The sequence below is a fragment of the Salmo trutta genome, chromosome 12 (assembly GCF_901001165.1).
Source record: "Salmo trutta chromosome 12, fSalTru1.1, whole genome shotgun sequence".
Taxonomy (NCBI): Eukaryota; Metazoa; Chordata; class Actinopteri; order Salmoniformes; family Salmonidae; genus Salmo; species Salmo trutta.
Window position 1 is genome coordinate 78,275,448 of NC_042968.1, and position 12,799 is coordinate 78,288,246.

At 42.9% G+C, this 12,799-nt stretch overlaps 1 protein-coding gene across 1 annotated transcript; it reads right to left on the minus strand.

The window, feature by feature from the left end:
* Nucleotides 1-2,338: 2,338 nt before the first annotated feature.
* Nucleotides 2,339-6,071, minus strand: LOC115202620 (neuronal PAS domain-containing protein 4A-like). The gene is made up of 7 exons (XM_029766709.1): nt 5,897-6,071; nt 5,302-5,453; nt 5,098-5,176; nt 4,523-4,838; nt 4,308-4,417; nt 4,030-4,165; nt 2,339-3,896 (listed from the first exon to the last, which is right to left on the minus strand). Exons 1-7 carry the CDS (start codon nt 6,069-6,071, stop codon nt 2,339-2,341), a joined length of 2,526 nt encoding a protein of 841 aa, XP_029622569.1.
* Between the last annotated feature and the right edge of the window lie 6,728 nt (nt 6,072-12,799).

Consider the following 12,799-nt stretch of genomic DNA (forward strand, 5'->3'; position numbering starts at 1 on the left):
AAGGTCCTGGAGTGGCCTAGCCAGTCTCCAGACCTTAATCCCATAGAAAATCTGTGGAGGGAGCTGAAGGTTTGAGTTGCCAAACGTCAGCCTCGAAATCTTAATGAGTTGGAGAAGATCTGCAAAGAGGAGTGGGACAAAATCCCTCCTGAGATGTGTGCAAACCTGGTGGCCAACTACAAGAAACGTCTGACCTCTGTGATTGCCAACAAGGGTTTTGCCACCAAGTACTAAGTCATGTTTTGCAGAGGGGTCAAATACTTATTTCCCTCATTAAAATGGAAATCATTTTATAACATTTTTGACATGCGTTTTTCAGGATTTTTTTGTTGTTAGTCTGTCTCTCACTATTCATATTAACCTACCATTAAAATTATAGACTGATAATTTCTTTGTAAGTGGGCAAACGTACAAAATCAGCAGGGGATCAAATACTTTTTTCCCCCACTGTAAGACTTGTTGCGTTACAAGTGTTACCAGCTTGGATCACCACATACTTGTGAAAATAGCACCAAAACGATTGGAAAAAACTGTAATATTATTCTTGTCACACCCTGATCTGTTTCACCCGTCTTTGTGATTGTCTCCACCCCCCTCCAGGTGTCTCCCGATCTTCCCCATTATCCCCTGTGTATTTCAACCTGTGTTCTCTGTTTGTCTGTTGCCAGTTCGTCTTGTTTGTTTAAGTCAACCAACGGTTTGTCTCAGCGCCTGCTTTTTCCAGTCTCTCTTTTCTCTCCCTCCTGGTCTTGACTCTTGCCTATCCTGACTCCGAGCCCGCCTGCCTAACCACTCTACCTGCCCCTGACCCTGAGCCTGCCTGCCGACCTGTACCTTTGCCCCCCTCTGGATTACCAACTTCTGTCGTACCCTGGACCTGCCTGCCGCCCGGTACTGTTGCCCCACCTCTGGATTACTGACCACTGCCCGCCTTGACCTGTCTATTGCCTGCCCCTGTTGGAATATTCAACTATTGTTTATTCGACGTGGTCTGCATCTGGCTCTTACCTTTATACCTGATAGTTCTAGTTGATATATTAAAGGGTACATCTGTCAGGTTTGTGTGTGTCTGTGTGTGCGTGCGTGCGCAAATGCAGGCACATTCAGGCCTGTGGCTCAGTCTGAGCTGCTGATTGTGTGACAGGCGTCACAATGTACGTCAGAACTGTCCCTGACTCTCATCACACAATGGAGAGAATAAGGGAGAGGCAGATGGATAAAATGACAGTGTCTAAATGATCAGTAAAAGACAAACACTTCAAAATATATTTTAATAGAGTTGCTTTTGATTGGTACCCAAATACATCGACAACAAGAGAAAAATAAATCGACAACAAGAGAAAAATACATTAACAATCTCCATTACTCATTCGGTACAGTAGCTAATGTACTGGATGTAATTTAAAAAAATCTAATACAGAAATCAGAGTTATATAATATATGAATGTACAGCATACAGTGTATTATTGGTACACTGGTAATACACACGTTTCACTCCACTTTTAGAGTCATATATAGTCAATAGATCAGTCAAACACACTTAAAAATGTAAATGTATGTGAACAGCACATATATTTCCACATTATTCTATACAAACACAATTGTGTATAATATAATCATTTAATTTCTAAAACATAGAAATCAAACCTTTACTCTGCGGTAGACACATTAATGTGCACTTTGACACTAAAACAGAAGTCAGTCAGATAACTGCTGAAAGACAACCCATTATGATTTTCAAACCAAAATGCATCCATTCAACAAAATAAGACCAAGTTGACCAATGTGTAGATCAATGTATAAAACACTATCTATATAGAATAAAACCAAACAAAATCGCTGTGGTCTGTTACATTTTTACCATTTGATATTTTGTGCTCAAAGAAGCCTTCTTCCTCACTATGAGTGAATATAAACATGGCACTTTAAATGACCTCTATCATGAGGTTACTCAGCAATCAAATGTATTCAAAGTAATGCATGTACAACTGAATCATCAGAAAACAGTATTATACAATATTGAATTGTAAGTATCTTAAATATGTATAGGAGAATATACATTTTCACCGTTTTGAATATTTTGTATAGATGTTGCACTTTCAGCTTTTACAGGAAAAGCTTGAAATATGACAATATGCCATACTGAACGAAGTAAGTCACAGACTTATTTTAGAAGAGGGTCACGCAGGTTTCCATCTGAAATGAAAGAAAACAACAGACGAGTTAATTTAGTTCAGCAACCAATATTTATCACACTGAAATCTTAGTAGTGATGCATCTTATACTGTAAAATGGAAAATATCGGATGAAACTATGAAAAAAATGTACGTGCCAGTGGTTAAATGGCCTGTTCTCTTATCAATATATTAACATGACAGAAATGTCCCGCACCTTGGTGGAAGCTTTGTGAATGTACGGTTGAGTGGGAGTTGATACAACTCAGGTTGTCACCCCGAGACGGGTTGAAAGAGGCATCTGCCTCAAACACAGATTCCATGGTATCCAGTTCCTCCAGAAGGGACTGGGCATGGGCCAAACCGATGGTGGGAGCCGGATGGACAAAGGCAGGGGCACACTCCTGAAAGGCTGTGAGAGCGATGGCTGACGATGGTAGTGACAATAGAGGCTCCACTGACACGTCCGTATCCATCTCACTCTCAGATGACTCCTCCATGTCTCTCTTAATCCCTGCCCCGACGGCCATCATAGCTCCACCCACTGCCATGTAGTTACACTGCGTCGACTGGACGCTACAGAAGTGGTTTACACCAATTGAAGATTCCCCCTTGAAGAGGCTGGGGTTACACCTGCTCACTGGGATGAGTGGCCAGCATGGAGGGAAGGACTTAAAGGAGGAAGAGGGAGGAGAGGAGCATGAAGAGGGGGACAAAGGGAAAGTTGAGAGCTCCTCAATTAGGCTCTCTAGAGCTATACTCTCCTCATACAGAGAGATATCCTCTCGGCTAAGGGGCGGGTCTAGCCCCCTCCAGGGCGGACACTCAGCTCCGCAAAGAGGAGAGGGATTCTGGGATGTGGCCTGAAGACTGGGTGAAGATGAGAAGGTGGGTGGGGTTACTCTGGGTAGAAGAGGGTCACAATAGAATCCCTCAGCTAAAGAGCTAATATATTTAGCCAAGAGAGAAATGTCCTCCCTCTCTCGCTCCTGCTCTTTCTCTGTGGAGAAGAAGGAGCAGGGAGGATGTGTGGGGGAAGCCTCTGGAGTTAGGAGGAGCTCATTCAGAGGGCCATGGAAGGGCCTGTGGGGAACATCCACATACAAGGGACCACTAATCTGTGGCAGGCCCATGATGGAGCATTCATCTCCCCCAAAACTATTGGTGGTGGGGGGCAGCTTTCCATGGGGCTCTGCCGGGAAGAGTACCTGAGGATGCTCGGAAGAGAGGACCTGGGAGAAGGCTGGTGCACTATGTGCTGAGTTAATAACCTCATGGGCCACTGGGCAGGACACAGCTGCATTGAAAGGATCAAAACTGAGTTGCAGATTCTCCACAAAAGGAAAACTTCCAGTAGCAAGATGAGGGGTATACGGGGGAGTGCATGCACACTCCCCCATCTGTTGAGGGTGGGGCATAGTAAGAGGAGCGAGGGGCTTAATGAGGGAGGAGGGGAGGGCTTCTGACATAATGGTTAGGTGAGAGGGAATTCGTTGAGTCAGAACATCAGACTTAGTGTCCGTCAGTGAGGCAGGAGGGTACACAGTGGTTGGTCCAACAGAGAGAAGGCTGGTCTTTGGTTCCCACTGGTGTTGTCCTCCATGTGTCTGGGGGAAGTTCTCTTCATCCAGAGACGACAGGCTGGACCGAGGACCATAACCAACTGGCTGCATGGGCTCCTCACAAGAGCTCTGCTGGCGTATTGAACACGCCTCTGACTCACTAAGAGAGAGAAAGAGAGAGCGAGGAAAAGAGACAATAATTATGTATATCTCACATATACTGTATAGAGGTCATGGTTAAAGGTAAGAGACAAATGACACAGTGGTATTTCATAGCAGTGTAGCTGTGGTACCTGATGATGTAGTTGTGGCAGCTGATGGGGTTTTCGTCGATGTTCAGCTGGAGGACCATATAGAGCCAGACCCATGAGTGGTCTGCTGCCTCCACCTGCACCACCATGTCCACCTGCCTCCCCTCTCCTTCACTCACTACAGAGACAGGCACATTCCCATATTCAGCTCTCCTCACTGGTCTGTCTTCCTCACGTGTTTGTATTGTTGGTTGTGTTATGTTATGTTAGACTGTATGTTAAGTGGCTGCAGTTGAGTAGTTTATTGTGGATGTACTCACATAGGAGACAGTGCTGTGTAGAGGCATGGGAGAGATCCCTGGGATGGACCAGGCTGTACCAGGAGCGAGAGCGTAGAAACTCCACATCGTAGCCCAGGTACACACTCACACTGGAGGAAAAAGGGACGATAGAGTTGATAAAATACCCCATGTTCTCATGCCTATACACTACCAAAACAGTGTTATACTTCAGAATGAACCAGGCTCATCCTTACCTGTCCTGGGCATCCCAAAGCCTCATGTCCCTGTGGTGTTGAGAGTGGAAACAAGCCAGTAGGAAGGACTGTTCAGGGGGTGGGGTGAGGGGGGCACTCTTGGCAATTGTAAGGTAAGGCGTTTTTGTCTTCAGAGGGGTACAGAAACACACCCATACTGGGTTGGAGGTCCAGTATGCAGAGACAGGGCATGGTGGGGTGAGGCAACGAGCTCTGACCAGCATCAACTTGTTCCCCGCACCCTGTCGCCGGATGAACTTTGTAGTATTGAAACGACATCGAAATAACTTGTCTGTAGGAGGAGAAAAAGGAGGAAGGTTTGAAATTGATGTCATCTGTTGTCATTATAAGATATATATATATATATATATATATATTTGAGGAACAGTTAAATAAATGACATTTAATTCATTAAGTAAGGTCTTGGTTGTCTTTTGATAGATGATGTCACCATAGTCTAGGATAGGATGCAGCAGTTGGGTTACCAAGGTATTTCTAATGGATCCAGTAAAACAATTCTTAGATTAGTGATGAGAGATGTATACCTGTGTCAGTAGTGGTCATCGGTAGACCTGCAAGGTTGCTCCTTATGACAAAGTGGTCCATAGGATCAATGATATCATACACACTATCACTCTGGGCAACCAGGTCCACCTGAATGAGAAAAACAGGTTGCATAACATTGAATGAGACTTTCATAGGCCTATGCACAATACTTTCAGTGTATGATTTGTCAAAGTAACAACAACAGCCACCAGTTTGCAGCTTCGGCTACTCACCATGCAATGCCCGAGGTGGTCTGCGACGTTGTCTGATAGATACAGAAGTTTTCCATCGCTCGTTAGGAGTATCATGAAACCGGACAGTTCGTGCATCAGCCCTGACAGCTCCTGAAACAACATTACGTCCGTGGTCTCCTCTTGAAGAGCGGCTGTTTTGGCACAGAAAATAAAAGGTCTAACATTAGTTGTAAATATCGTCACTGAGACAAAAAGCATGAAATAAATTGTAGTATTTGCATTTTTTTCAACAGGGATCGTGTTCATCCTAAATATTACTAGTGTTATGCATCCAACAGATTGGAGTCAGGCGCATTTACTCGCTACAACAGACTAGTACCATGGACAGCGCCAAACATTTTCAGAACTTTAGACAGCGCAAGACGTGTATGGACATTATGTAAAAATCCATAACAAATCAAACTATTAGCCAACAAATAAATCAGTAGATCAACTTCTACATTACAGTGCTTCATAGGATGTAGTGCTTGTCGACCATGCACGTTAAACTTCAGTGCACCTGGTGACTAAAACCACAAGAGAAAAATCACACTTCGTGTGACCATATTTGAAATAACAAAAAGGTTAAGCCTACCTTGAGAGAAGAATACAGACTTTCGGGTGTACATGCAGGCAAGTGACATGATGTGTAGGTAGGAGAGTCGAGCTTTGTCCGAATCGGGAATGGGCAACAGTTCCTTGATGTTCCGAATCTCTGCGTTGATTTGATCCCTCCGAGCCTTTGAGGCTCCTTTTGTGGACCGATACATTGTCGCGTGCCTGTCTGAAACAGGTGTCTGTTCCGAGTTTGAGAGGATTGTAGAAGTCGCGGAGTTGTTCTGGCTCACTACTTCATCCTGATTCGGGCGCTGTAAATTGACAACGGAATTGTTAGAGTGAATATGAGTAGTTTAATAGCTGAGTTTGCATTGTCAATTCATTGTAATTTATCTCCCCGTGAGCAAGGAGCTGTTATGGTGGCTGTGTATGTTGACTAGTTGCGTCGTGATTATAAAGTACATGAAGGAGGATGTTCTTTATATAGGCTGATGGTGCGGTGGAGGGGTGCTGAGCAACAATACAGTAGATAGGAATAGAATGTGAACGGCGATGGGAGGGGGTGCTTAGCATTGAGGACTGCCTGCTGTATGATAACTCTCTCTCTCACTCCCTCTCCTAGAGAGAGAGAGAATGTGTGTGTGTGTGTGTGTGTGTGTGTGTTAACCAAAGCACGTGCAGTAAGTGTTGTTTCCAGGTGAACTAAGCAAACGCCTACACTTCCCTACTCTCTCTGGTGAGAATTCAGCCTTGTACATGTTCCTTGCTCTATTATTGCCTTGGTTGTTCAGTTTATTTTTAGAACATGGACTTGAGTGGATTGTTTTGATTGTAATGACACACTCTATTTTTTATCTGATTCTCTTCTTAGACTGAGTTGGAGGTCTGCACCAATTACAGCGAAAATACAAGTGGTCAAGATTACATTTGTTCATTTGTCATTTTAGATGTGGAGTTACATTAGAGTTAAGATATAGTAGGTATTTTAGTCAAACAGTATACTCCATTCAGATAATAACATTTTGTATACCTTTTTACCTATAAGTAAACTAAAACCACAAATGAGACTACAGCCACACACATTTTCACTAAACTGATGTACAACATCCTGTTGATAGTCTTTTATAATACCATATCACTACACTTAACTGATGTACAACATCCGGTTGATAGTCCTTTATAATACCATATCACTACACTTAAGACCAACTGGACTCTCCTTGAATTGTAAACCATTTTTTGTAAAATCAGATGACGTCAGATAGATTGAAATTTTACTGGCTTCAGTTTGGTCCGGGCCCATGGGACAGAGAGGGAACTGCTGTTTGACGTACTGGGCTCCCTGTGGTAATGGATGTTTTTATCGTGGGTGATGTGGCCATCTGTTGAAACCACAATGGTGTTGAGATATGGAGCATCTATATTCTCACTGATGGTGCAGGACTTTGATACAACACAGAATTAGATTTTCCCAACTCTTGAATTGCTATTTTTGCTATTTTGTGTATAGAGACATTTTTACATGCAGAGGTGTTGGAGAGTTGTTCTTTAACTCAGCATTTATTTCCCTCTCTTTCTATCTTCATTCATCAATCACAAGGTGCTTGTCTCTTGTTTGTCTCCATCTCCATCTCTTGCTTGTCTCCATCTACGTGTGACCATGGCAACAATACTGCTGTTACTTAGTAACCACATTGGTCCACAAATAAATAATTATTCTCAAAGACGCCATTTAAGCTGGTAGGTGATAACCACACTTTATTATTTAGAGGTGGATTGCAGATAAACGCAACTATTTTGTTTGAAATATAAGATATGATTATTGGATATGTAATTAAATGTATTGTAGAGCGATGTGATTACATGGACCACTGCCATATTTTCATCATAGGTTGAGTTTAGGAGAAGCACAGTATGATCTTTCTAAAAGTTATGTGTAACACAACCAAACATTTCATTCCTTATTGTTCCTTTGTAGTTTTATCAGGTAATGATGAGTCATTTGTCTCCAGTCATGATATCATTACATTTTCTCTAATGATATTCAAAATTGTATAAACAAGCTAAAAGTAAATAAATATAAAATCAGTGTCTCGCTCACACACACTGTCCTACACTTTTTTGAATTGAAATAAAACGATGATTCATTTCCTCTTTCATTCATGCATTTCCTCTCTCATGTCAGAGCCCCTTCTCCTAATGGACTGGTGAGGACTAGGGATTCATGAGGGGGTGGAGAGAAAATAACTCTCTACCTGATCCAGCTCAATTTCCTCTCTGGACAGAAATATACAAATACAGTTGAAGTCGAAAGTTTACATACACCTTAGCCAAATACATTTAAACTAAGTTTTTCACAATTCTGACATTTAATCCTAGTAAAAATTCCCTGTCTTAGGTCAGTTGGGATAACCACTTTATTTTAAGAATGTGAAAGGTCAGAATAATAGTAGAGAGAATGATTTATTTCAGCTTTTATTTATTTCATCACATTCCCAGTGGGTCAGAAGTTTACATACACTCAATTAGTATTTGGTAGCATTGCCTTTAAATTGTTTAACTTTGGTCAAACATTTCGAATAGCCTTCCACAAGCTTCCCACAATAAGTTGGATGAATTTTGACCCATTCCTCCTGACAGTGCTGGTGTAACTGAGTCAGGTTTGTAGTCCTCCTTTCTTGCACACGCTTTTTCAGTTCTGCCCACAAATTTTCTATAGGATTGAGGTCAGGTCTTTGTGATGGTCACTCCAATACCTTGACTTTGTTGTCCTTAAGCCAGTTTGCCACAACTTTGGAAGTATGCTTGGGGTAATTGTCCATTTGGAAGACCCATTTGCGACCAAGCTTTAACTTCCTGACTGATGTCTTGAGATGTTACTTCAATATATCCACATAATCTTCCTACCTAATGATGCCATCTATTTTGTGAAGTGCACCAGTCCCTCCTGCAGCAAAGCACCCCCACAACATGATGCTGCCACCCCCGTGCTTCACGGTTGGGAGGGTGATCCTTGGCTTGCAAGCCTCCCCCTTTTTCCTCCAAACATAACGATGGTCATTATGGGCAAACAGTTCTATTTTTTTTCACAAGGTCCTTTGCTGTTGTTCTGGGATTGATTTGCACTTTTCGCACCAAAGTACGTTCTTCTCTAGGAGACAGAAGGCATCTCCTTCCAAGGGCGGTATGACGGCTGTGGTCCCATGGTGTTTATACTTGCGTACTATTGTTTGTACAGATGAACGTTGTACCTTCAGGCATTTGGAAATGGCTCCGAAGGATGAACCAGACTTGTGGAGGTCTACAATTATTTTCTGAGGTCTTGGCTGATTTCTTTTGCTTTTCCCATGATGTCAAGCAAAGAGGCACTGAGTTTGAAGGTAGGCCTTGAAATACATCCACAGGTACACCTCCAATTGAGTCAAATTATGTCAATTAGCCTATCAGAAGCTTCTAAAGCCATGACATCATTTTCTAGAATTTTCCAAGCTGTTTAAAGGCCCAATCAACTTAGTGTATGTAAACTTCTGACCCACTGGAATTGTGATACAGTGAATTATAAGTGAAATAATCTGGCTGAAAACAATTGTTGGAAATATTACTTGTTTCATGCACAAAGTAGATGTCCTAACCAACTTGCCAAGACTATAGTTTGTTAACAAGAAATTTGTGAAGTGGTTGAAAAACGAGTTTTAATGACACAAACCTAAGTGTATGTAAACTTCCGACTTCAACTGTATCTTTATCCAGAGGAATAAATATGCTTAGAAACCATTTCAAGTCGGCATAGGTTAATATAATATGTTGGCAATGAAGCTACAGTATCATTGGAATATGTTGTGAGGATATAACAATTTATTGTAGATGTGTTATTATTATGTATGTATACAAATGAGTCATTGTAAAGTGTCAACAAGATTAATAATAACATTTTAAGTCCTCACTGGTAAGCTAATTCATGTTCAGGACAAACTTAACAATGTGCATTCATGAACTCCCTCTACCTCAGACTGAGCCTGAAATCCCTGTCCAATCCCAGGTGTAACCTGTCAACAAGACCCCCTGTACTACACAACATCCACACCCATAACATCACCCCCTGTACTAATCACCACCCATTACATTACCCCCTGTACTACCCACCCCCCATAAAATTAACCCCTGTACTACCCACCACCCATAACATTGCCCAATGTACTACATACCACCCATAACATTACCTCCTGTACTACACACCACCCATTACATTACCCCCTTTACTATACACCACCCATAACATTACCCCCTGTATAATCCACCACATATAACATTACCCACCACCCATAAGTGTACAATGTTCATTCATCCTCTACCTCAGACTGAGCCTGCTCTGTGAACCCTACCGCCCATGCCATGGCACCCTGGGTTGAAATCCCTACCCAATCCCAGGTGTGCCCTAACAACATTACCCCCTGTACTACACAGCACCCACACCCATAACATTACCCCCAGTACTACCATCACCCATAACATTACCCCCTGTACTACCATCACCCATAACATTACCCCCTGTACTACCCACCACCCATAACATGACCCACCACCCATACGATTACCCCTTGTACTACCCACCACCCATTACATTACCCCCTGTACTACCCCCCATAACATTACCCCCTGTACTACTTACCACCCATTACATTACCCCCTGTACTACCCACCACCCATAACATTACCCCCTGTACTACCCACCACCCATAACATTACCCCCTGTACTACCCACCACCCATAACATGACCCACCACCCATACGATTACCCCTTGTACTACCCACCACCCATTACATTACCCCCTGTACTACCACCCATAACATTACCCCCTGTACTACTTACCACCCATTACATTACCCCCTGTACTACCCATCACCCATAACATTACCCCCTGTACTACCCACCACCCATAACATTACCCCCTGTATTACACAGCACCCATAACATGACCCCCTGTACAACCCACCACCCATAACATGACCCACCACCCATAACATGACCCACCACCCATACGATTACCCCGTGTACTACCCACCACCCATTACATTACCACCTGTACTACCCCCCCATAACATTACCCCCTGTACTACTTACCACCCATTACATTACCCCCTGTACTACCCACCACCCATAACATTACCCCCTGTACTATCCACCACCCATAACATTACCCCTTGTACTACCCACCACCCATTACATTACCCCCTGTACTACCACCCATAACATTACCCCCTGTACTACTTACCACCCATTACATCACCCATAACATTACCCCCTGTACTACCCACCACCCATAACATTACCCCCTGTACTACCCACCACCCATAACATTACCCCCTGTACTACCCACCACCCATAACATGACCCACCACCCATACGATTACCCCTTGTACTACCCACCACCCATTACATTACCCCCTGTACTACTCACCACCCATAACATTACCCCCTGTACTACCACCCATAACATTACCCCCTGTACTACTTACCATCCATTACATTACCCCCTGTACTACCCACCACCCATAACATTACCCCCTGTACTACCCACCACCCATAACATGACCCACCACCCATACGATTACCCCTTGTACTACCCACCACCCATTACATTACCCCCTGTACTACCACCCATAACATTACCCCCTGTACTACTTACCACCCATTACATTACCCCCTGTACTACCCATCACCCATAACATTACCCCCTGTACTACCTACCACACAGAACATCACCCCCTGGACTAACCTCAACCCATAACATTACCCCCTGTACAACCCACCACCCATAACATGACCCACCACCCATACGATTACCCCGCGTACTACCCACCACCCATAACATTACCCCCTGTACTACTCACCACCCATAACATTACCCCATGTACTACCCACCACCAACACCCATCTGCTTCTTCCCCTGCCCACCTACATAACGTCTGTGCCTGGACTCCCTGCCTCTCAGCTCCCACACTGAAGATATCACAGAGGAATGCCCAACACTCTGGTACAAACACACCAAAACATACTCACACATTATCTCACAAGCAAACACACACTCTTCACTGCCCATTCTAATGTAAGGTATGAGTAAAGAATTTATTCTGTAATATTCTTGTTTTTTGCTCAAGTGAATCAGATTCAGGCTTCTGTTATTTCTGCCACTATGTGGAGACACTGAGGTACTGATACATCAGTCCACACTATGTGTGTGTGGGGCAAAGCTGAGAAAAACTTGTTTGTGTGAAAAAGAACATGATGAAGCGAGAATAACATACATTTAAAAAAAAAATTATTTTAGTAACAGATAGCTGTGAATTATGTCTTAGGTAAGGGATCATTCTACAGTGGAGCATTCATGTGGCTACCCCTTTTTTCGATGAATGTGAACTCTTGCACAGCTACAGAAAAAGCATTCAAGTTTGGTTGATATGTGACTGCATTGTTGATTTGAACCCTATTGTTGATTTTTGGTTGACATCTGGGTTACAATTAGACGAAAAGACTGCATGTTGATGACCTCATGCGAATTCTACCAACTAGCCACATTAAAGGAACACGTTGATAAAGTATGTTTAAATGACAAGGAGACTGGGGGCTCTATTCAGTCTGTATCACTGAAATGTTACAGATGCCAGATAGAGATGTAAAGGTAATTTCCTTTTGAGCCGACCTATGCAGCATTTGCCATGAATGCAGTCTCCTCTAAAGTGGGAACATTGCATTTAAATTCAGGCTGTAAAGCTGAACTTCCGTGATGCGGATTGAATAGGGCCCTTTATTGACTCAACCAATTTACCAACTTTTAAGTTACATTTAATACATTTAAAAGACATTTAAACCTGAAGTTACAGTAATTTGGCAATTTACATTAAGATATTAATCTACAGTAACTGCAGATATAAATATACT